Source organism: Oncorhynchus clarkii, chromosome 10 (genome assembly GCF_045791955.1).
Source record: "Oncorhynchus clarkii lewisi isolate Uvic-CL-2024 chromosome 10, UVic_Ocla_1.0, whole genome shotgun sequence".
Classification (NCBI taxonomy): domain Eukaryota; kingdom Metazoa; phylum Chordata; class Actinopteri; order Salmoniformes; family Salmonidae; genus Oncorhynchus; species Oncorhynchus clarkii.
Window position 1 is genome coordinate 29,311,044 of NC_092156.1, and position 26,782 is coordinate 29,337,825.

The 26,782-nt window shown below is 43.8% G+C and overlaps 1 protein-coding gene across 1 annotated transcript in view; it reads left to right on the forward strand.

The window, feature by feature from the left end:
- Nucleotides 1-26,782, forward strand: part of LOC139418241 (protein FAM222B-like) — a 64,078-nt gene that overhangs the window by 32,763 nt on the left and 4,533 nt on the right. Inside the window, exon 2 of the mRNA XM_071167538.1 lies at nucleotides 12,305-12,432. Within this exon, the coding sequence (XP_071023639.1) occupies nucleotides 12,351-12,432 (82 nt within the window). The 5' untranslated portion in view covers nucleotides 12,305-12,350. The remainder of the gene's footprint in view (nucleotides 1-12,304; nucleotides 12,433-26,782) is intronic.

A 26,782-nucleotide genomic window follows, 5' to 3' on the forward strand; every position in this document is an offset into this window, starting at 1 on the left:
GCTATTAATTGCAGACCCTCTTTAAAGAACTTATTTGTTATGTATTTGTCACTCCGTTTCATTCACTCCATCTATAATTGGTATGTTCTGAGTTTTAAAGACGCTGCATGTTTTTTCAAGTTTAACTTGCCATCAAATGCCATTTTACTTTGAGAAATAGAATATTGTACCCTGACCTATATTGTTTTAATGTTGTTTCTTTATGTGGATTCTATTTGACCATTGCCTGTGCTCTTTCCCTGTTACAAATGTTTTTTAATTCTTTCCTTCCCAGGGTTTTTTCTAGATCAAAATGGGGCTTAGGTGGTGGGCGTGCCCAATGGAGCCTTCCTGTTGGCCGCAGAGTAGATGTTTTATTACATGTTTTTGTTGTAATTATCTCCCAAATTTTGTGATTATGATCTTGTCTCATTGCTGCAACTCCCCAACGCGAGGGAGAGGCGAAGGTCAAGTCATGGGACTCCAAAACATGACGCGCCAAACTGTGCTTCCTAACACTCACTCGCTTAACCCGGAAGCCAGCCGCACAAATTTGTCAGAGGAAACACCATTCAACTGATGACTGAAGTTAGCCTGCAAAAAGTCAGCCACAAAACGTCGTTAGAGCGCGATGAGCCAAGTAAAGCTCCCCCGGCCAAACCCTCCCCTAACCCGGACGAATCTGGGCCAATTTCGCGCCGCCCTATAGGACTCCCGGTCACGGCCGGTAATGACACCGCCTGGGATTGAACCCCAGGCTGTAGTGACACCGCAACACTGTGATGCATTGCCTTAGACCGCTGCGCCACTCGGGAGGCACAGTGTAGCTTTTTACATTTTTTTTTTGCAATTCTACACATTTTGCCATGTGCTGAAGAGAAAAATGTGCAGTTTTAAAGCATATTTCCTTCAATTCTACACATTTTGCCATGACTTATCCTATCAGAGTGACTCAAACATTTAAAATTAAATGTTTAGTTTTATGCCATAACAAAAATACTCCTGAATGCATCATTTGGGGAAGTTTTGATTCTCCCTTAGTTGCTAGTTGTTTGTTCCATTATTTTTTTCTACACACTTTATATCATTTAAGTTTACACTTTATTATTATTGTTATTTATTTTTACTGTTTGGACATAGGCGGCTGCTTCCCCATTATTCAGTGCTCCAGCTGAACACAGAGGTTCTTATGGATGTCTAGTCTGTTGCGAAGGCCAGCAGGCTGTGTAAGCCACCCTGCTAAATCACTCCTCACTAAATCACCTGTATCACTGCCTGCTGCCTGCCTCTCCCATGTGACAGAGAGGGAGCAGAACAGGGTATAACCGCTCAACCATCCACACCCTGCCCTGAGGATTATTTTACATTTACCCACAGTACCACCCATCCCATCTGTCTAGCTCTCTCTCTCTCTCCCCCCCCCCCCCCCCATCTATTTCTCTACCCCCTCTACCTCGGTGTAGTGTGTGGGGGGCCAATGGATCTGCTCTTTAGAAATCCAAAAGGGCCCTGGCTAGCAGACCTCCTGAAGGTCTCAGGGTGGAGAGAGGGCCAGGCCAGCGCAGCTGTAATAGTGATGGGATGGCTAGAGCAAGCCATGTCTAATATTTGATAAATAGTTGTGCATCAGTAGATTGACTTTGCATAGGTTTACACAGTCCTGTATAATCTGGTGTGTATTAGTGCCAGGTCAGATGGTGTTCATGACGACTGAGGCAGATTGACTTTACAGAAGCCTTGTACACACTGTCCTGTAGGCCAGGGGTATTCGTCCGGAGGTCTGCGCCCCCATGTATTGCAGGGGTTCTGCAAAAATATATTTAACAAATTCCAAAGTTTTATGAATATCGCTTGCAACAACAGAATAAAAACATTTTGAATTGCATACCTACAGTAGAAAACTGAGAATATCTTATTTCTAATTATGTAAACTTTATTTCTCAACTCCGAATATTTACCAAATGACACTCATTGGAGCCAATTACACACAGTGGAGTGTCTGACATAGGCTTTGAAAAAGCACCCGCGAATAAGCCATTGGAGCCAATTACACACAGTGGAGTGTCTGACATAGGCTTTGAAAAAGCACCCGCGAATAAGCCACCAGTGAGGCAGGTGCTGCTGGTAAGCTTTCTTGACGTACAATTTTACCAACACATGGCTAACCTTTGTGTAACCAGCTAAACAACTGCTCTTAGCGAATGTGTTTGGAGTTAACTTTCCAGCTAATAGACTGTTTGTTTACACTTCCTCTTCTAATTATACGGTGGGGAGGTGGAAATAATGAAAACTACCAAATCTATTCATTTTAAAATGTTGATTACTTCTCCTTGCCATTATCATTCACCTGACGATAAGACCAGATGTACTAACATGATGGGGGTCGCCGGTTTGCCTGAGAGTTGGTCCCTGGGCAAAAAAAGGTTGAAGATGCCTGCTGTAGGCCTATATAAGGCAAATGAATATTATGTAGTTTGTGTGGTGGTGGTGTTCACTTCATGTCGACTTTGTTAAAGGTCATATGTCCTCTGAGACGCCCTGGTCGGGTCTGGGCGGTTCTAGCCAAGCCATATCTGAGATCCATTCATCATTAATCTGCTCCATCCAAAGTCCCCTCCTCCTTCAGCCCATGTCTGCTGTCTGCAATCTCAGCCTGATTGATGCCTCCAGCCTTATTGCAGAGGAAAGCGGGTCGATGGCGAAAAATTTGCTGCTGGGTACATTAATGTTGGGTTCAATTGCATAGACCTTTGAGCAGGCCTCATCAGTCTTTAACCATCGGACAGCTAGGGGAAAGGTGGCTGTGTGAGTTCGGTAGTTGGAGAGGGCATGATGCAAGAATGTGTGTGTGACTATCTGTGTGCGTGTGTTGCTCTATAACCATAACCGGCGTAGGCCTAGTTCTTTCAGAATAATATATCAATAAATATTCATCTGGTTTTTTTTACAATCAGGTATTTGCCATGCAGACCATGCTTCTTCCCCGCTAACCCCTCCCTCCTCTCCCAGTGAGTGGCAGGAGACAGACAGACTCTGTGGTGTGCTTTGACCGGGGCTGCTGCTCTGAGCCTAGGAGGGCCAGATGTTCCCAGGCTAACACAGGGTTGAGATGTTTGCCATGCCGGCCCTGTGTTTGCCATGCCGGCCCTGTGTTTGCCATGCCGGCCCTGTGTTTGCCATGCCGGCCCTGTGTTTGCCTGGCTCCCCTTTGAGAGAGCGGCTGGCTGGCCAGGGGCTGGGGATGGCACCTGTCTGGGTGGGTGGCCTGCAGACACAAACACACACACAGGAGATGAAGGGATCCCAAATGTGCGCTGCTCTCTCTGCTCCTGGCGACACCTTTAGAAACTCTGGGCCAGTGAGAATGATCTCTTTTATCCCAGACAGGCCCTGTGTGAGAGGCTCTGGCTCTCTGTGGGGCCCAGACTGAATGTCAGCGCGCTGACCTTACCTGCTGCTGTACATGGACAGAAAATATAATTGTTTCACCTTTTGGGTTGTATCGACCAGGAAATCCATTACATACAGGGGGAAAGGGTCAGGCATACAGGGAGGGCATGGCAGGCCTCTCACCACATTTTGGTGTGCATATCTGACTGTGTCTGTGTGTATTTAGGCTATGTGAGGTCAGTATAGTTTAATGGCACTGTGGATAAATGTCCTAGCCAGGCTGAGGGCGGTGTTCCTCTGCTCAGTGCTGTGGCTGGCTGGCTGGCTGCCTGCCTGCCTGCCTGCCTGCCTGCCTGCCTGCCTCGTGGTTTGTGTGTTAAGTCCTTTTAGGATGATTTAACGGCCTTAGCTCTCCCACAGCTCAGACTACGGGAGCACCTTTGACCCTCCTCCTACATCAAGCTGCCTGACACCCTGGTGCTGTGGCTGCCTATGCCCGAGTCCTCCTGTCCCCTCTTTTGCTCCCCTCCTACCTCTCCTCAAATAGAAATGTTATGCATAGAGACTACATTATTTCTTATACTTATAGAGGCATGTTTGTTCTACATAACATATTTCCATCTGAACGTTCCGCTACATTGTGCCCTGCTGAACACACCCCGGACTCACTTGCAGAGGGAATGGGAAATCACACTGGTCATGCAGGGAGTCATTATGCTGCTCAAGGCTCATCTTACAGCTGGCTAGGGGGTGTGTGTGTGGTGAGTGTGTGTGTGTGTCCGTCTGTCCAAGGAACAGCTGCATTGATTTGGATCTGTTTGCTGAGCATTTGGAGCAGAAATGTGAGCCGTAGGAACACCTGGAGAGAGGGGGGTGTCAGGAGGCACTGTTCTACGTGTGCACACGCACCACCCAATCTCTGATTCCTACGTGAAGGCAGCCTGGGATCCCAATCAGCAGCACTTTAAAAGCTTTCCTCTTTCTCCCTTTAATCGCAGGCTCAATTTGTCACTGGGGTGTCCAATTTCTGATAAGCGCCTGACAGAGTGAGAGGAAGAGGAGGTGGGGGGGAAGAGCAGCACAAAATGGATGCACCTGCTCACATATGAAATCAAGCCACTCCATCTTAATTTCTCTATGCTGCTGCGCCAGCCGGCCTGGAACAATGCTGTTGTGCATTAGCTCTGCTCTGTCCACACACACTCATGCTGGGTCTGAAAGGGAACCCTATGCCCTATAAAGTGCACTAGCTTTGACCAGGGCCCATTGGGTCAAAGAGAGTGCACTATATAGGGAATAGGGTGCCCTTTTGGACAGACTGAGTCAAGCCCATTTGAGACTTAACCATAATGGAGAGGCTGGGCTGCACAGTCATTTGGGCTGGGTCAATCTTTGGGGCCATGGGAGAAGGTGCTGGCTGGTATTAAACAGTTTTTCACTAGGTCTGACAGGTCAGAAAACACAAAACGCTGGCATCTGGCCCCCTCTCATCTCTCCTCCTGCTTGTGCAGTGTGCACTCAATCAAACACTTATTTTAGACTAACTCACACACATTTTGAGGCAGAGACACACAGATTTCGAATCAGGCTACACAGCACGCACACATTTTGAGGCAGAGACACACAGATTTCGAATCAGGCTACACTGCACGCACACATTTTGAGGCAGAGACACACAGATTTCGAATCAGGCTACACAGCACGCACACATTTTACGCCACATTCACTCGCATATCAGGCAGGTAGCCTAGCGGTTAACAGTGTTGGGCAAGTAACCAAAAGGTTGCTGGTTCGACTCCCCGAGCCTACTACGTAGATGGAAAATCTGCTGGTGCCCTTGAGCAAGGCACTTAGCCCTATTTCGCTCCTGTAAGTCGCTCTGGATAAGAGCATCTGCTAAATTACTTAAATGTAAATCACACACACATTCAAGATGGTATTGCTGAGAATTTACCCTGGGCGTAGCTGTAATTCCTTGCCTAACTGGCTGTGTGGTATGTTTCTCAGAGGCAGGCCCACACCACGACTGAAATATTAGTGCTTCTGAAACTTTAGTGTCCCTTCAGGGGCATCACAGCCTCCTGCTGATTTACAACCCAGACACCAGGCAGGATTCTCACATTAACCCACCCTGCTGACCCTGTGCACTCACTCCCTCCCTCTTTTCTGTGGTATGGCTCGTCAATGTATAGGGTTGTAAAATGTTCCGTAACTTTCCCAGGTTTTCCAGAAATCCCAGTTTTGAAGATTCCTGGAATCAGGAGGAATTATGCAGGACATCTGGGAAACCTACTAGGATTTCTGGAAAACCTGTGAATTTGACCTGAATTTTGCAATGTGCTATCTGCAAACAGTACATAGCTTGGTATGGGTGTCAGTCAACTCAACATGTGACTGTCTGGCTGCATTGTTGTCTCCTTTTGATAAAGAGCAAAACTCTATGGGATTTAGAAAGATAGAAAAGGGATAATGTTGCTCTTGTATGAGGATAACTAGGCCTTTCTCAGAGCTGTAGTGTGGTTAGCCTACCCCTGAGAGGGTATACTGTAGAGTAGGGACTCTCCTCTCCTGTGGCTTGCAAGTCTCTCTCCCTCAGCAGCATCTGTCATCCGCCAATCTGTGTTTGAACAGTTGCAGACCAGGGCTGCTCCAATCCAGAGGATGTGAGTGGAGTGGAGCGAGGAGCGGAGCGTCTGTAATTTGGTTTAAGCAAGGAGCGAAGCGTCCGTAATTCGGTTTAAGCGAGGAGCGGAGCGTCCGTAATTCGGTTTAAGCGAGGAGCGGAGCGTCCTTAATTCGGTTTAAGCAAGGAGCGGAACGTCCGTAATTTGGTTTAAGCGAGGAGCGGAGCGTCCGTAATTCGGTTTAAGCGAGGAGCGGAGCGTCCGTAATTCGGTTTAAGCGAGGAGCGGAGCGTCCGTAATTCGGTTTAAGCGAGGAGCGGAGCGTCCGTAATTCGGTTTAAGCGAGGAGCGGAGCGTCCGTAATTCGGTTTAAGCGAGGAGCGGAGCGTCCGTAATTCGGTTTAAGCGAGGAGCGGAGCGTCCGTAATTCGGTTTAAGCGAGGAGCGGAGCGTCCGTAATTCGGTTTAAGCGAGGAGCGGAGCGTCCGTAATTCGGTTTAAGCGAGGAGCGGAGCGTCCGTAATTCGGTTTAAGCGAGGAGCAGATTTTTTTAAAATTCTGCAGTTGGCCTTCTCTCCCGCTCCATTGGGGTGTCCCAGCTGGGTGTCACAATCTGTGTAATTGATGGCAAGACAAGAAATGAGCCCATGCAACAGCACCAGAGACATTTTGATTTCTATGTTGGCTGTTGTTAAAAAAAAAAAGAGGAGTATAAGTTTGTAATTGCACAACAGCAAGACTTACAACTGAAATATCTGATCATCAATAAATTAGAGAAAAAGCCATTTGTTTTTTAACACACCAGCTTCTTATCAGGTAGGTCCTTGTTTAATAGCCTACGACAAGTTGTTGAACTGTTGAGCGCTTACAATAACCTATGTCAAAACCAAATAGTACATAGTCACAAAAGTACATGGAGTGTTTGTTTAAATGTTCCTTTTAAACAAAACATGTATGGATTGAATTTGGAGTGGGGGAAAGAACTCTCCCTGAGCGATGAGGGGAATTTCCAACCGCTCAACTCCTCACATACTCCGCTCCAAACCCTGCCAAGTGCTACTCTGTTAATTGCAGAGCAGGAAGAGTAATGGCCGCCACAGATCCTTGCCACTGCTGTTTTTATAAAACTCCCCTGGCTGATTAATTTGAAAGGCAAGCAACTGAGTGTTTAATCAGATTTAGCGCCAGGTGTATTTAGAGTGTGACTAAATCAAATGTAGAGCTTTTAGATGGTGTGTTTTAAAAAAGTACAGCGCTGGGGCGCTGCCCAGAGATATTGCTGTGGTTTTTAATGCATGTCAACCATTGGGATTTCTCGTTAGTTCGTTTTTAGACTGTCACATCTCCGGAAGCGGTTGGTTTTCCCCTCACTGAGGCATGTCCTCTCCATCCCTCGGTCTGCTCTGTGGATGGATGTAGAGTAGATAGATGGGTAAATAAAGAAGTAGCCAGGCATCCTTCAGTTTGGATCTGCTCTGTTTTGGCAGTGCCGTCCACACATTTTACATCTTGTGTAAACACATCCGTCAAATGACACTAGTAGAAGGGACCAGGGAAATTGGTATTCCGGGCCAGCATGCAATGCATGCACCTCTGTCGGCTTCTTCAGACTAGTGCCTTAACTTTGAGCATGGACACACAGACACACACAATCCAGTCTCTCACCTCCCACATCAAGGTGCCATGAGTGCTCCTTACAGTGAGTACCCTAGACTAGAGTTGTGGTGAAATAGCCAGTGGCTGGACTAGACTGTCCATGGCTTACTGGCCCACGCTCATTCCTTTCAGCCCTTCAGTGGGTGTGTGTAATAATGACTATAGCCTCGGGATGAGATCAGATCAGGACACCACCAGGTCATATCTCCTGACTCATAGTCACTCACTCTACCAGTCCACGCAGCCATGTGTCTGAAATGGCCGCCTATTCCCAATATAGTACACTAGTTTTGACCAGGGCCAATAGGAGACAGTGTGCCATTTCAGACACACCCTCAGCTAGATGAGGCGAAATTCAATGTATTGTGGATGAATATCTATCTTTTTGATGCATTAATTCCATGTGATTACTAGGTTAATTCCTCTTGGTTACAGGGTTAAAACAGAAACAACTCAAATGGTTAACAGTTTAGCCCTTCATTCTGAGTGGTTAGAGCTATGGTTTGGGGAAGGCTTAAAACAAAATAATAAAAAATGGCGCTCTAGGTGTCATCAGTGTTCATAGTATTCTCACGGCTTGCTAGAGCATTGTGGCTTGCTAGAGCATTGTGGCTTGCTAGAGCATTGTGGTCTGCTGTAGCACAATGGTTTGCCGTAGTGCAGCATTTTTTTTCAAGTGCAGAGGAAGTCATATATCGACGTTCTCAGGATCTTTTCAGATGTCCAAAATCACCGTCTGTTTCTAGTGACCAGCCTGGATGAGGATCCAGTCAGTACTCTGTTGGCTGACTGGCTAGGGGCAGGCCCAGAGGCTCTCATTCAGGCTAAAGATGAGAGCCACTAATGTTGAAGACTGACACAATGTGAAGATGAGGCCAATGGGGTGATGAGGGATCATACATTTTGTCCCCCCTCCCTTTCGTGTCATGACATCTCATCCTGTTAAGAGCTTCTGCTAACTTCTCCTCTGTGACACTCGGACAGTCCGAGATTATCCAATTGCGGACTGAGCACTATTTTAGGTGGAGGCTGTCTGTCTGGCTCACTGGCGGGCTGCTGCTCCTCTTCCTCTCCCCCCCCCCCCCCCCTTCACCTTTAATTAGAGAAGTGTCAGTTAATCTGTTACTCCCCCCTCCCCCTCAGCTCGGAGTAGCTCGCTCTCAGTTAACACCACCAATGCAATTTCCTTGTTTGACAGTTTGATTTTTGACACCTTTTGTGTTGCCTGTTTGGAAACATTACCATACTGAGACTCTCTCTCTCCTTTCTCACTGTCTCTCTCTCCCCTCCCTCACTCATTTAAGTACACATACATTCTCTTTAGTTGCAAATAACATTCCAGATTGATGAGGGCTGGCATCTCTATGGTTGAAAAATATGTCAGTCAGCCCAGACCAGGACTAAACACCTCAGGATCTGCTACAGTCATCAGGAACTCTTTTGTGTGAGAATGTCGAACACACGCACACACACACACACACACACACACACACACACACACAGTGGAACAGAACAGCACTGGCGTACATGCCTGTGGGCCCTGGGTTAGCAGCAGCACTGTTTCATTAAATCCTGTTCCGCCCTTACTGTTTGTACAACCCAGATGGGCTAATGAAGGCCACACTGATGTGAACAGTCAGTTCTGAGTAACATACACAAGAGCAGGCGAGGTCTTTTTTCATTTAGAATGTTCTGGTTCGGAATTCAAGGGTAAAAAGCTATTTTTTTTCTCTTTCTTTTCCCCCAGCATTCAGCTCTCCTCACTCGCAAAAGAAAAGTTATTTCATGCTAAGGATACAATGCATTTCTCCCAACAAGATTATTCATTGGCTCTATTATGGACACTATAACCTCAGGGTAAACGCAATTAGATAACAGCAGCACACAGCCTGCTCTGCTTTCTCCTCTCCTTCTCCCTCAGCCATTATCACAAACAATGGAACAACACAAAGGCTTAGCTTTCTTAATTGCTTTCGCCTTTAATTGGGAAAGACTGCTAAGGACTAGCTGTTAATGCAACCAACCAACCATACAGGGTTTTCTTCTCACCTTGTTTTTGTAACACAGAGGCATTTTTCGGAAGCATCTTTTCTAACGAGTTGCTTATTTTGATGCAGAACTCTTAATTTTCACGCGCACACACCTCATACTCACACGCCTCATACTTATACACCTCACACACCACATCACACACTCACGCATACACATACACACACTTACATGCACCAGTTATCCCCTTCCATAGGCTACACTACAGTTGAACCCCGGTCTCTTTCAGCCCCTAAAGTATTGGGTTGTTTTTCTCTGAAATTTGCCCTATTGTACATTTCCTATGCTTCCTCCTGAATGGAGGAATTTATAAATGGCCCTCTCCTCTTCCACCCTCACACTGTTTTTTCTCCACATATGGGAGAGTTGTTCTGCCCCTGAGAAATGGAGGAAAGTTAGCTTTTATCTCTTATCACTTCACTCTTATAAAAAGAGGCTCACCCAATGATTAGGAGACTATTATAGATGTATATGAGTTGTGATGGATACTGCATCGTCATGGGGTCTCTAATGCCATGATGAAGGCACAAGGGGTGTCTGGGTCAGTCAGTGTTAGACACCTGGCTTAACTCCCCTGGCTGAGCCATGGCTCCACAAACATACTTCACGCGCAAGACCAGTAAGGATTGTAATCAACTGGATATACAGGTGCCTGCCTGGGTCACTGCAGAGTAAAGTCCACATCATACCAATCTAACCCACCTGGGTTTTACCCTGTGGGCAATTATGAATCGGTTGGAGTAGCAGAAGCCACACACACAGCACTGCTGCAGCATCTGATCTTTCATAGCGGTGCTAGAGAGAGTCTTACTGCACTGTCTGAGTGTATTGTTGAAAGAGCCTGTGTTTTATTTTCTGTCTGATGTGTGTTTGAAGTGGATGTATCATAGTGACTGGGTGGCTGTTAGGCCAGGGCCCCGTCTGTCTGTCTGGTTTCATCATCTCTTGCTGTTGTCTCTCTACCACTCTAAAGCAGAGTGTCAGCTGGAGCATTACCGTAGGCTGACCTTTGCTGCTGCGCTCCCCAGTTTTCTGACATTCAGGGGCGCTGTGGGGGAGGATGATTGTGTGTGTTTGTGGTAGATGCCTCTGGGTGTGTATAAAACAAACCAATCGAAAATTGGGATCTTGCTTTGACTGGTAACCCTCCCTTCCTCGTCTATATTCTACCCGTTTGCATTTGATGTGAGGTTGACTACCTCCACCCCAATGCCTTTGTGTTCTTGAAAACATTCTTGCTATCCTTGTTGAGAAACATTGGCACTAAGATGAATTGAGAGAGAAAAAGCTGAAAATCTCCCTTGCGGCTTTAAGACCGGCACTGAAATCCGCCGCATCACCCTGGCCGCACAGAACGAAACAGCAACAAATCCTTAGATCTGTGTGCTAGTAAGAGAGAGAGCACTCCTACCGCCCACTCCCCCCATCATTCCTCCCATAGCCACCCTTCCACAGGCCCCAACTGTCCTCCCCATGCCACCCCCGCCCAGCCAACCTCCCTGTCACTTCCAGCCCCCCTCCGACCCCATACCTCCCCACCCAGACCCCAAGGTGCAGCACAGACAGCTCCGTCTCGGGTATCTCTCTCTGTGTAACTGCCAGCTTCATTAAGGCTTGTTTTCTTTCCCCTTGCTGGGAGGATTTAAAAGAGCTGTCATCCTGACCTTTTTCAGCGCCTGTGTTTTTAAAGAGTTCATCTCACCCCCTCCTCTCCCTTCCCCTCTCTCTCCCCCCTCTACGGGGGACAGGCGCTTTTAAGCCGCCACCCTGCGGCAGACGGCCGTGCCAAGGTTGTTGGTGGGTAATTGCCTCCCTCATAACAACGCAGTGTGTGTGTGTGTGTGTGGTTTTTGTCTGTGCTCCGGTGTTTGTTCTGATGCCACGCGGCAGTAAAGGAGAAGGGCACGGGGCAACGCACTCTGTCGACTTAATTTACTCCCTGACTGACCTTCCGTGCTGATTAAGCAAGCATCTGTGGTGTTTTGAATACTGTAAGTGAAGCAGACTGCAATTAAAGCTGTTCTCTCTCTACTGCTGCTGTTACCTCTGATTGTTACTCAGTGGCAACCTCTCTCACACACAGCTTCTCACTATTTAAAGTACCTTATTATTTGTTATTTTTCATACGGTTTGGTCTCTATTACTGTACTTTGTTTGACGTCCCCTAAATGTACCACTACACATGTTGTAGCGCTAGCCTCCTGGGACCTGGTTGGGGACCGTAGGATTGATGTGGTACTTACTACCATGTTTCTGCTACTGCTCTCTAGAGTGGCTTCTTTGAGTGGAGTGCAACACACACACACACACACACACACACTCATATAAGGGTAATTCATTCCTCCTGCTAAGGTCTTGTAGAGTCAATGCACAGGTAGCAGCAGGGTCGTATCACCTGACCAACACAAGGGAGGGTGTGACTGAGTAATTTTCATCCTGCCTATGCATATTGACAGAATCTGCCCCATGTTGTACCACTAGCTGTTGGATGTTATAATTGAAGTGATTCACAACTGAGGGTTGTATTAGCCATCCCTGTGCTGCTGAGTTCTGACCCCCTCCCTCCCCTCCTCTCTCTCCCCCCCCTCCTCTCTCTCCCCCTGTAGTGTGAGGAGGACCCAGTGTCCCATGTTGCATTAGTGTCTGTGTGAAATGCTGGCCTGTCTGCCAGGGCCAGGTGACCTCTCCCTCCAGCTTCTCTCACACACGCAGATGAACACTGGACTTCAGAAATGTAAGTGTACTCTACTCTCCTACACACACACACCAGGTTGCTAAAATCCTTCTGTCCACCCACCCCACATCAGATGAACAGAGCTGCTGGGTGCTGACCTGGTTCTCTCTAACAGCCTTGTGTCAAAACCAAAAGAGATGACCGAGAAAGAAAGAAAGTGTTGTGCTCCAATACAATAGGATCACAATTCAGGGAGAAGTCAGGGGATGAGCCTGTACTAATAACTTGCTAGAGAACGTGCGCTCGCCCCCCTTCCCCCCCTCTCCAGCACGTCCTTCCTGTCCTCCCCCTAAAGACCTGTCTCCCACAGGGATGCGTTTCGGTGATAATAAGGAAGTCAATCTCGTTAGGATGAGAAACGAGGCGGACCAGGCAGCCAGTCAACATCCAGTCAACAGCCAGCCACCAGCACACTGAGCAGGATGTTTGTGTGTGAACAACATGCCCTTCTCTCACAGTCTCACCTGTCTCCACATGTGACACCACAAAACCCCACCCCTCCCTCTCTCCCCCACTTCCCCTGGGGTGAGGCTCTGGACATGTCACATACCTCTCATATACACATACACCATATGGATTATTAGGCGTCAGTCAATAGTTGTATATCGTTTCGGTGTTTGGCGTTATTGGATTCACTCCATAGATTCCTATGGTTTACTATCAAATAACGGTTACAGTGCCAAACATGCCAACCACCTAAAATTAATAACAGGACATACTATTGTGTTGAACAATAGACACACATGCATGTCTTTCCCAGTCTTTTTGGTCCTGTAGAAAGCTTCTCAAATCTCCTATCCAGAACCTCGTAGATGACATAAAGGGAGGGGGATACCTAGTTAGTTGTATAACTAAATGCATTCAACTGAAATGTGTCTTCCACATTTAACACAACCCCTCTGAATCAGTCATGTACATTATTGATCAGACCCACCCAGCCAGGGTATAGCCACCCCAACAGACCAGCTTTAGATTCACACATCTCCCTGAGGCACAGAGATTTCTAGAGAATGTCCCCTTATACTTGGAGGAATTTCTTTCTCTCTCAACCCCAGTCTGACCTAGTTCTGCAGCAGTTTGGTGTGTTATAAAACGCTGTCTGTCTTTCTCCGTCACTATGGCTCATCAAGACTAATTGGAAGAATCACTGTAATCAGCCTACCCCCAAGAGCACAGCAGTGCCGAGCGAGGGGGTGTCTCGTTAGGTGCCAACGTCCGCCATGTTGTTTTGTTCCCTCTACTCTGGCAGGAAGTCATGTGACAGAGTACAGTGGAACGAGCTTGGTTCTGAAAAGGTCCACTCAGAAAATTCAAAAAAATAAAGTAAATCTGAGTGGGCTTTTTTATCTGTCACCTGCTCCACTGCTGCTGTGTTCTGTGACTCGCAGAAGGGCTGAAAGTAAAAGTTGGATTTGTTTTTCTCCCTGATAGTCTGGTGTGATCCATTTAGTTGATTTGGAGCTATTCTGAAGGGGATGTGGAATTGTTCTCTTTCTCGCTAAACTAGTTCTTGTTCATTATCTTCTCACATAAGAATCCCCCTCCTTTTCATCTGCTAGGCTTGATAATAATGAAGGCGTTTTTACATCAAAATCCAACTGAGATATTTCAATATGTTTTATTCTTTCTTCAGACCACCCCTTTCAAATAACAACTGATAAATATGTGTTCTCTCACAGAGCCACAGTGCCCTGGTTGGTCTCATAGAGCCACAGTGCCCTGGTTGGTCTCACAGAGCCACAGTGCGTGCTCTGGGCGGTGTCACAGAGCTACAGTGCCCTGGTTGGCCTCAGAGCGACAGGGTCCTGTCAGCGCCCTGGTTGGTCACACAGACCCACAGGGTCCCGTCTACTGGGCCCTGGTTGGTCACGCGGAGCCACAGGGTCTAACGAGTTCTTTAGTGATGTAACTGGTCATCAATCTCCAGGCTGTCTACATGCCACAGAACACATTTTCTCTCTGACATAATTTTTTACATTGTGACACTGAAGAGACATTTTGGACTGTTATTTTTTACCCCCAAGGTGAGGAGTGTCATCAGTGTTAAGGGGAATATGTATTCAGTATCTTGAGAAATTCTTATTGAAATGAACTAAGGTGTAGAGTAGAGCAGGGCGGTATGAACAAAAAGTTATATCATAAATTGACCCATTTCGCTTTAAAGAGACATTTTATTTGTCAATTAATGCACAGTTACATTCAATTAGCGGCAGGGCTCTAGACTGACCTTTACAGTTTTTATTTATTTTATTTTATTTCACCTTTATTTAACCAGGTAGGCTAGTTGAGAACAAGTCCTCATTTACAACTGCGACCTGGCCAAGATAAAGCAAAGCAGTGCGACATAAACAACAACACAGAGTTACACATAAACAAATGTACAGTCAACACTATATAGAAAAATCTATGTACAGTGTGTGCAAATATAGAAGAGTAGGGAGGTAAGGCAATAGGCAAAAGAAGCGAAATAATTACAATTTAGCATTAACACTGGAGTGATTGATGTGCAGATGATGATGTGCAAGTAGAGATACTGGGGTGCAAAAGAGCAAGAAGATAAATAACAATATGGGAATGAGGTGCTATTTACAGATTGGCTGTGTACAGGTGCAGTGATCGGTAAGCTGCTCTGACAGCTGATGCTTAAAGTAAGAGAGGGAGATATAAGTCTCCAGCTTTAGTGATTTTTGCAATTCGTTCCAGTCATTGGCAGCAGAGAACTGGAAGGGAATGTGGCCAAAGGAAGTGTTGGCTTTGGGGATGACCAGTGAAATATACCTGCTGGAGCGCGTGCTACGGGTGGGTGTTGCTATTGTGCCAAGTAAGACATTAAATAAGTTTGCTATTTCATCTGACATGTTCAGGGACTGCATGATGGATATTTTGATTTGCAGAATGTCAAAACTGGATCCAGAATGGGCAGATGTATTTTAGGGTTTAAACTCAAAACACATTTTCTAGATTGCTAGCCATAAATTATATTGTTGCTATATAATGCTGAGCGATTAGTGCTTCTTGAGTTCTGTTTGGTTTCGGTTCAATGACATTTTTTTCTTCACAGATTTTGGTTTCGATCTTTTTTTTTAAACATGCACTATGCATTATGTGGGAAAAACCTGTAACGACACAATAAAACAATTCAGTAAAAGTTCCATGATGGTAGTGACTGCCCATAGTTGCTTATCACTTAACCATAATTTATTTACATTACTTTAATTGAACAAATTCCATTTTTATTTTATGACTTTATTATTTCATTTCATATGTCGTCTCATCTCTAGAGCTACTGCCTATTCTTTCTGACAAAATCACTACTTTGTAGTTCTTCAAAGTAACTAAGGCTTACTTTTATGACTGCTGAATACCAACTATCAATCACTTAGGTCATGTATTTTCAAGTAAAGAACTCACAAAGCAACTGCCCTCTTATCCCTCTTGATCACGCATTCTTCTGTCTCCCTCCATGTCTTCCCCACACTATCTTAACATGGCAGGCGTAAAAGAAACACACAAACCGGACAAGTAGGCACGCAATGGATTATGGTCATTGTAAGCAAAATGTTGGTTTAAAAATAAAACCAAATGCTCTAGTGTACAGTTCATTCGGGAAGTATTCAAACGCCTTGACTTTTCCACATTTTTGTTAAGTTACAGCCTTATTCTAAAATGGATTAAATCGTATTTTTTAATATCATCAGTCTACACACAATACCCCATAGTGACAGCACATTTTTTTTGGCAAATGTATTAAAAATAACAAATTGAAATATAACATTTGCATAAGTATTCAGACCCTTTACTCAGTACTTTGTTGAAGCACCTTTCGCAGTGATTACAGCATCGAGCCTTCTTGGGTATGACGCTACAAACTTGGCACTCCTGTATTTGGGAAGATTCTTCCATTTTTCTCTGCAGATCCTCCCAAGTTCTGTCAGTTTGTATGGGGAGCGTCACTGCACAGCTATTTTCAGGTCTCTCCAGAGATGTTCGATCGGGTTCAAGTCTGTGCTCTGGCTGGGCCACTCAAGGACATTGAGGCTTGTCCTGAAGCCACTCCTGCGTTGTCTTGGCTGTGTGCTTAGGGTCGTTGTCCTGTTGGAAGTTGAACCTTCTCCACAGTCAGGTCCTGAGTGCTCTGGAACAGGTTTTCATCAAGGATCTCTCTGTACTTTGCTCCGTTCATCTTTCCCTTAATCCTGTCTAGTCTCCCAGCCCCTGTCGCTGAAAAACATCCCCACAGCATGATGCTGCCACCCATGCTTTCTTAGTAGGATAGTGGCATGTTTCCTCCAGACGTGACTTTTGGCATTCAGGCCAAAGACTTCAATCATGGTTTCATCAGACCAGAGAATTTTGTTTCTCATGGTCTGTGAGTACTTTAGTGCCTTTTGGCAAACTCCAAGTGGCCTGTCATGTGCCTTTTACTGAGGAGTGGCTTCCGTCCAGCCGCTCTACCATAAAAGCCTGATTGGTGGAGTGCTGCAGAGATGGTTGTCCTTCTGAAAGGTTCTTCTCCACAGAGGAACTGTAGCTGTCACCTCCCTGACAAAGACCCTTCTCCCCCGATTGCTCATTTTGGCCGGGCGGCCAGCTCTAGGAAGAGTCTTGGTGGTTCCAAACTTCTTCAGTTTTAAGAATGATGGAGGCCACTGTGTTCTTGGACCGTCAATGCTGCAGATTTCTTTTGCCACCCTTTCCCAGATCTATGCCTCAACACAATCCTGTCTGAGTTCTACGGACAATTCCTTCAACCTCATAGCTTGGTTTTTGCTCTCATATGCACTGTCAACTGTGGGACCTTTATATAGACAGGTGTGTGCCTTTCCAAATCATGTCCAATCAATTGAATTTACCACAGGTGGACTCCAAATTGTCGAAACATCTCAAGGATGATCAATGGAAACAGGATACACCTGAGCTCAATTTTGAGTCTCGTAGCAAAGGGTCTGAATACTTATGTAAATAAGGTATTTCTGTTTTTAATTTTTAATACATTTGCAAAAATGTCTAAACATATTTTTGCTTTGTCATTATGGGGTATTATGTGTAGATTGAGGACATGTTTTTATTTAAACAATTTTATAATAATATAATGTAACAAAATGTGAAAAAAGGGAAGGGGTCTGAATACTTTCAGAATGCACTGTATATCCCACGGTGTTTCGAGAATTATGTTCTCAATGTTCATAACCCCAATTCAATTAAACTACTCAGTCTGCAACCCAGAATGTGTAAGATACTGGTTGAATGAAACAGACGGAGGCCCAGCAATGATAGTCAAAATGTTTATTCACGGGCGCGCAAGTTCGTTGTACAAAACCATTCATTTTATACTAGCTCCTTACACACATACTTTGCACACAAACAGTAGGTATCCTATGCACACACTGTATCAATACCCAGCCAACAAAGATTAGGGACCGTGAGAAGCACTCCCTGTCCTTTCACAAATCTCTGTGGCCTCTAGCCAAGGTCGGCACCGAATCTTGCTCAGACAGTCTGTGTTTAAGATACTATAGAGACATATTGTACAGATATATTGTTTTACCCTATTTCTGACTAAAACTACACACATAATTTATTATAATTTTACTGACTAAGACTACACACATCATTAATAATAATTTGATGATTCTAATGTATTTCATTGATTCTAATCAATTACATACAATTATATAGTTTCAGGGTGGAATATTCTAATCATTAATTTAAACATATAAATTCCATCAACAATCCACACTTAATGACTAAATAATACACCCTGATACATCAATTGAATGCAAGGATAATCCAAACCAATACATGTATGTACATTCGATATTCATCAATAACTGTTAGACCTATATCCAATCATAACGCTTCCTGTTTGTAATAAAAATCCTATCTTCATTAAAAAAGTCGAAACAAAAAATATTCTCATCTAACATTGGCTCCTCGTAGTTAAAAGAAACGGAGCCATCTCCTAGGCCTTGAGGCCTGTATTTCTCATCCCATTGGCCGGAGCTCGGAATCGGTCCGTATCTTACCATATGTTGCGGCATTGACCTCGCCAGGGTCCTGGTAATCAAACCTCTCACACAGGGGACCAAACAACATCCGCACAGAACCAAAACACTCATACAGGTGAAAGTTGCCCACAACACAGTGATTATGACATTTTTCCATTTCCCAAACATACAGTCCAACCAATTTGTTAGAGAATTATCCACCCCTGAGTTTTCCGCTAATTCATGAGCTAATGTGGTTAAACCAGCCAGGGCCTTGGTCACTGATCCTTCTGGATAGGTGTTATTAAAAAATAACCGTATGGCAATGTTATTAAAAAATAAACGTACAGCAATGAACCCCAATCATTCTACATACCCCGCCCTTTTCTGCCAATTAACATATCGAGAGTCAGTCTATTTTGCCAGGTCATGAGGGAGGTAGCGGATATTTGGTCAGAGAACCCCTTTACTGCATCCCCAGTATCATTCACAAATCTGTTGATTAATCCAATCCACATTTTTATTTATTTTCAACCACCAAAAGAACGTAGTGGTAAAGTCTTCACCTATTTGATTCATAGCTTTGTATTAATCTGTAACTTCCCTGAAGATGCCAATAGCATCCACCTAGACAAAGCTACTCCCATCCTGGTCAAAACTCCTCCTGTGCCTACTGTAGCCTCCTATAACAGGCCTCTAATGAGGCCTGTGCCTAACCACCCTTTCTGTTCGTTTCTGTCGTATGCATCCTTTGCTGGTACGAGCCCACCCTATATCAGATATAGGTGCTGTGAGGTTAAGACTTCCAAACCTAAGTCAGTCACATTAACGATTACCTTTCAGCCATTAAAATCATCAGTTCTCGGTGCCATTCTTGTATCTATAACACTGGTTTTCATCAGGAGTTAAAGTGAACTGAGGTGGGTTGGCCGAGTACTTCAATCTGGCCAACCCAATCCCTGTAAAGTTATTTGCTTTCTTTGGGAATTGTTTAATGTTTGCCTTAAATCCTACATCTTTATCTTCTTTGACTCCTTATTCTGTAGTTTATATTTTACTTTTTATCAATGACAATGGCGTCATATAATTAGTACCGGCAGGTGGTGGATATGGAAGTATCAGAAAGGTTACCAAGACTATGATGCAGCTCAGAGCCCCTACTCTTCCCGAAAACCGCCAACCCTCTCCTGCCCTTAGTCGGTCTGCTAGGTACCACCCCATAGTCACACTTCTAGGAGCACACACAGTGATGAACGGTCGGTATAGGAAATCTTCGATAAGTAGCTAACCCCTGGACCCTGTTGGTAGTCGGTTCTTCTCCTAACTCTGTGTGTGTGTGATCAGCAGTGCTTATATGTGTACAAACCTTCTTGCAGTGGGTAACGTGGACCCAAGTGACTCTCTCAGCTATTCTAATGGCAAATGTGGTGGTTTTAACAGAACCTGATATGGGCCTTCCCAATGGGGCTGCTTCCAGTATATTCTCCTCAGGGACTGGATCCAGTCTCCTGGATGGATTGACTGAATCACCTTCTCCTGTATTCACCTGTTGGACACAAAATCTTGGACATACGGGTTTGGTTAACAAACAGTCTTCTCATGTGTTCTGCTAGTATATGGGGTGGCAGGGTAGCCTAGTGGTTAGAGAGTTGGACTAGTAACCGGAAGGTTGCAAGTTCAAACCCCGGAGCTGACAAGGTACTAACTAATCTGTCGTTCTGCCCCTGAACAGTTATTTAACCCACTAGGTCGTCATTGAAAATAAGAATCTGTTCTTAACTGACTTGCCTAGTTAATTAAAGGTAAAATAAAAAACATCTTCAACTTCTATGTCTACCTGTTCTGGTCCCTAACTCTGGCCTTCTATTTGTTCTACCTGATTAGCTAAACTGCCATCCATTATTTAAAGAAATAGATCCTAGTACACCAACTCTAGGGATTGACCTAATATTTTAGTTACCATAATCGTGTCCACCAAGTACGTTGGGAACGCTTCTACCCATTTGTTATATTTATCTATTATAAAAAAATGTTTAGTTTATTATCCAATAGGCCACACCTATCCCCCCTATTGATACATGGCTCTGCCCATGTATCAATATTGCCGCATATCTAAACAATGACAGGTAAGATTAGTAAGTGTCTTATCTTCTTTGGTTTTAAATGCCTATGTGATTGTCTGTGTAAATGGTAACCTTTCTCTCCTTTCTTTTTTTTCTTTTTACCCCTTTTTCTCCCCAATTTCATGGTATCCAATTGTTTTAGTAGCTACTATCTTGTCTCATCGCTACAACTCCCGTATGGGCTTGGGAGAGACAAAGGTTGAAAGTCATGCGTCCTCCGATACCCAACCGAGCCGCACTGCTTCTTAACACAGCGAGCATCCAACCCGGAAGCCAGATGCACCAATGTGTCGGAGGAAACACCGTGCACTGCGCCCGGCCCGCCACAGGAGTCGCTGGTGCGCGATGAGACAAGGATATCCCTACCGGCCAAGCATTCCCTTTATCAAAATAATTCACATGTTTAATTAAAACTCAGAAAATAAAACTTCTAATATTCCATATGTGTGTGTGTACCCCTTTAAGATATCGTCTCTAGGAAACATGGAAATCTCCTCAAACCTCAAGCCTTTTCAATTTGGGAGGAACATGCCTCTATCTCACTCGCTCCTTTCAAGATTACAGCCCCCAGAAAACATTCCAAAGAAAGACAATGAAGCACTCCTTTTCACAGAAAAAAACACTTGGTCAGCATTCATTATACTACCCCGATTCAGAAACCCAAACGTTTACTACAAACAAAACCTAATAATAATGATAATTCCATTGTACTCCCTCCAATCATTAGTTTTAAATGGTTCATTATACTCAGCATATTTCAACCCTGCAGGCGCTACGCAAAACGCTGAAATAAAATATAAAACATGCATTACCTTTGACGAGCTTCTTTTGTTGGCACTCCAATATGTCCCATAAACATCACAATTGATCCTTTTGTTCGATTAATTCCATCCATATATATCCAAAATGTCCATTTATAAAGCGCGTTTGATCCAGAAAAAAAACAGCTTACAAAAAACGCAACGTCACTACAAAATATTTCAAAAGTTGCCTATAAACTTTGCCAAAATATTTCAAACTACTTTTGTAATACAACTTCAGGTATTTTTAAACGTTAATAATCTATCAAATTGTAGACGGGTCTTTCTGTGTTCAATACAGGAATGAAAACAAACCAGCGATACTTTTCACGTCTTGCCCAACTCTCAACAGTGTACCCAGTTCCTAGTTGGCCTACTTCTTCATTGCACAAAGGAATAACCTCAACCAAATTCCAAAGACTGGTGACATCCAGTGGAAGCGGTAGGAACTGAAAACCGGTTCCTAAGAAATATCCCTTGGCAATGACAACTCAGTGAACAGAGAGAGGCAAAAAAATAATAACTCTGAACAGTTAGTCCTCTGGGTTTTGCCTGCTACATAAGTTCGGTTATACTCACAGACATGATTCAAACAGTTTTAGAAACTTCAGAGTGTTTTCTATCCAAATCTATGCATAATATGCATATCTTATATTCTTGGCATGAGTAGCAGGAAGTTGAAATTGGGCATGCTATTTATCCAAAAGTGAAAATTCTGCCCCCTAGCCCCAAGAGGTTAATTGAACATGCGCTACCCTTGTTTACGATACTGTACTTTAAATCTATGAAATTCCCCTACTACTTGACTAGTTTGGCCCTAGCTTGCTTTGCAACATTAAATCCCATTTAGTCTGTCTGCAAACAGTCTCTCAAAATGCTTGATAGGAATAGCCTGCTATTAGACACACACAACTGAGATTAATGTGCACTGTCCCTGCAGAATAAAATGAACTCAACCTGCAATCCACTTTGCTGACCTGACATTGTTCCACATAATGGAAACAGATTATAATGTTAGAATACATTAACTTTCTGTTCAATTTCACTGGTGTTACCTAAACAATCAAACCAAGAATAAATAACCAGAAACTATCACACAATTTTTACGATTCAACTATTCAGACCTGAATCTCTTACAGCCAAATATAGCCCAGTGAGCGCGACTAACTCTCCTCTTCTTACCAGTGGACAAAAATATAACCTCTCCTCCAACCACGTTCTGCCTTACCGCTATCGTACGATCAAAACCTAACTTTACAACTGCCCCTTCTCTTTCGGCTTCACCCTTATGAAATGCCCAATATTTAAAAGTAACATGTAAGTCGCCAAATTTATAACCTACATCAGTCAATCCATAAGAATAAAAAACACAATTCGATGGGCACAACTTTAGTGTAATTATCTCTCCGCTATTATTTAGAATTCATTAGATTTAGGTAACTGTCTCTTCTATGATCCAGTAATTTAAATACGACTCCATTCTCAATACGTTATTCCAGCAGATCATTTAGGCAACAGACAACGTATTACATCGAAATCGCCTCGCTATTATTTAGAGTGTATTAGTCTTTCAATTGAATCTAAACAAGCTTTTAAAACTTTCAGTTTATATCTTAAACAAACACTAACAACCGCATCTTTCCAGGCCAAACATATCAATAGTGACGGAGATGCAAATAACCCTATTATTATAATTGTCTGTAGTCCTAAAGTCGGGGCACATACTACCGAGACAATTCCCAGAAAATAGCCCTAATTTAAAGGTCCAAGCGTTTCCCCAGCGAGGATTCTCCTTTCTCTCTCGTTGTCTCTCATTCGCCTACGTTCCCTTTTCTGTCTATCCCTAAACTGTCTCTGTCTGCTGTTCCTTGGTGGGACCCTACAATCCTCTGCCATGTGGCCTGTTTTATCGCAGTTGTAGCACTTTCTGTTCTCGGGTTCTATCCATTTTCTACTCTCCATGCTCCCCCCTTTCTTTTAAAAATCTTTCCTGCTCTTTTCTCCCTCAGCACTCTTCCTCGCCTCGGCTAACCATACCTTGCTGTGTCTAGCCCCTCAGCCTGTTGTTCATCTGCATTGTCTCCACATGCCTTGTGTATCTATCTTATCATTAGTTCCAACCTTTCTATGTCTAAACGTCCATCAAATTCATACTCCTTCCTTCATTTTAAACAGAAATAGCCATTTCTTTTATCATTTAACTGCATATACCGCTCATCTCCGGTTAATTCCGGAACCTCCTTTGAGGATTTACTACCCATGTTTAGTCAAACCTTGTAGTTTCTATGCTTATTCTCACAATCTATGTGTATGTATTTCTATGATCTATGTATGTGCTTTTTAATTTTATCCAATTACTATAGTTGCTCTCCTGCCTGACTGTGTGTGGTCTAGTTCATCTCTTTCTCAATTGCTATTGACCTTTTCTAATGTGTATATCTCCTTTCTTGAAACTTTATCTATAGAGGTGTCTTTCGATCGGACATTAGGTCTCACCCGTCTACAACCTATAAGCTATTTTCCAGGGGTCGTAAATCCCTAGTCAGCAGCCTATTTTTCTGTTCCGTGTTATTTTGACGTTAATATCTCGTATCTCACTCTGCTATATTAGGCTTCCCTTCGCCTTTCTGTTAGTTTACTTACTTAGGTACTTAGATAGTCTTGGTGGTAGCCACTGATACCTTGTGTCATTTCGGATCTAGTTTACGTTGGTACTGCAGATACCTCGTGTTATTTCGGATCTAGTTTACGTTGGTACTGCAGATACCTCGTGTTATTTCGGATCTAGTTTACGTTGGTACTGCAGATACCTCGTGTTATTTCGGATCTAGTTTACGTTGGTACTGCAGATACCTCGTGTTATTTCGGATCTAGTTTACATTGGTACGTGTTATTTCGGATCTAGTTTACGTTGGTACTGCAGATACCTCGTGTTATTTCGGATCTAGTTTACGTTGGTACTGCAGATACCTCGTGTTATTTCGGATCTAGTTTACATTGGTACGTGTCATTTCGGATCTAGTTTACGTTGGTACTGCAGATACCTCGTGTTATTTCGGATCTAGTTTACGTTGGTACTGCAGATACCTCGTGTCATTTCGGATCTAGTTTACGTTGGTACTGCAGATACCTCGTGTCATTTCGGATCTAGTTTACGTTGGTACTGCAGATACCTCGTGTCATTTCGGACCTTCTGTTGCCTAGGTGGCTCTACACCCAATTCCTATTTTCCAATTGCCTAGAATACTACCCATATCAGAGTTCTCTACACAAAATTCTAAAAATATGTCACCAGGTAAGAATGCCCTATGGGAATTATTTTAATCAACACCTAAACTACACAAAAACAATCAAAAATATATTTCTGAATGTAGCCCGAGCGTCAATTCCCCATAATTTGTGAATAAAGATTTACTGACCTTGTCTCGTAGACTGGGAAAAGCAATGTGGGTTAGATTCCGTCGCCGTCTCTGCCGACCTTAGATATATATATATACCGGCCTGCTATAGAACCCCAATATCAGGGGACAGGTCTTTATCTTACGGGTCAATAACCCGCCCGTGCACGGTTTTCGGCGTGGTACCATCGGAAGCCAGGGACTGGTATTGGAATCCGGCTCGAAAGACCAAATTGTTACGAGAATTATGTTCTCAATGTTCATAAAGCCAATTCAATAAAACTACTCAGTCTGCAACCCAGAATGTGTAAGATACTGGTTGAATGAAACAGACGGAGGCCCAGCAATGATAGTCAAAATGTTTATTCACGGGCGCGCAAGTTCGTTTTACAAAACCATTCATTTTATACTAGCTCCTTACGCACATACTTTGCAAACAAACAGTAGGTATCCTATGCACACACTGTATCAATACCCAGCCAACAAAGATTAGGGACCGTGAGAAGCACTCCCTGTCCTTTCACAAATCTCTGTGGCCTCTAGCCAAGGTTGGCACTGAATCTTGCTCAGACAGTCTGTGTTTAAGATACTATAGAGACATATTGTACAGATATATTGTTTTACCCTATTTCTGACTAAAACTACACACATAATTTATTATAATTTTACTGACTAAGACTACACACATCATTAATAATAATTTGATGATTCTAATGTATTTCATTGATTCTAATCAATTACATACAATTATATAGTTTCAGGGTGGAATATTCTAATCATTAATTTAAACATATAATGACTAAATAATACACCCAATTGTATACAAGGATAATCCAAACCAATACATGTATGTACATTCGATATTCATCAATGACTGTTATAGGCCTATATCCAATCATAATGCTTCCTGTTAGGATTTTTATTACAATCTTCATTAAAAAAAGTCTAAACAAAAAATATTCTCATCCAACATTGTCTCCTCGTAGTTAAAAGAAACGGAGCCATCTCCTAGGCCTGAAAGCCTATGTTGCCAGTGCAGTGTCTACCTCTTCCTCATTAGAATCTCTTTCCCTTCCCGTCCTTTTCCTCTGTGTGTGTGTGTACAAGGGAGAGTCATTTAAAGTTACGAGCTAGCAGGTTGCCATTAAGAGTCCAGGCCAGGGCAGCATCTTTATTTATCATTGGGGGGGGGAGACTGAGGAGAGATGTTAAATAGATGAGAATACACACACAATACCTGTGAAATGTTAAGGGCTGTCTGAGCAGAGGAGTGGAGTGGAGTGGGTCAAGTACATACTGGAACACACAGAAACAGCTTTTTGTCAGACTGAGTCAGAGCTCAAATGCCTGGAAAGTGGAAATGGCCCCCCGGTTCCTCTACAGAACAGAGAAGAGATAAGAGAGAAGTACAGCAAATGGATCAGGCAGAAACATTTTACTCTCTCAGTAACTACTTTACCAAAGGGGCTGCATGGGAAGATACTGAGATCTGAAGTAGATGGCGACTACGTTCGCTCTGTCAGCATAACGAGTCTCTTGCTGTTTAAATTAAGTCTCCCTTGTCTTATCATTATGGAACGCTCAGAGAGAGCAGTGTAAAATTGAAAAAAGGGACAAGGAAGCCTTAATTGTCATTGCTGTATGGCTCTGATGTCTGATTCAATATCCTGCTAGTGTGTGAAACATTTTTCATCTAAAACATTGTGAGCCTTTGGCCTCCCTACTGTTTTAATCTTGTTTCGATGAAAACCGTAGTTTGAATAAGAACCTGTGTGTGTCTTACCGAGTGTTCAGTAGTTTTCCTATCCATCTCTCCAAGGATCTGTTCAGCTGGAGGTCACACAGATGTGCCTGTAACCACATGCACAGTGCACACACAGTATTGTACAGTTTAGCTAACTTGATTTGATTTGATCTTTCTGTCATTGAATGGAGAGATGACTCATGGAGATCATTAGTAATCTCTGCAACAAACGTTGCAAAGGTGTGGCTGGGCAGGCGTTGTGGTTGTGTCTGTGCTCTGTTTGCTTACCCAGGCATTA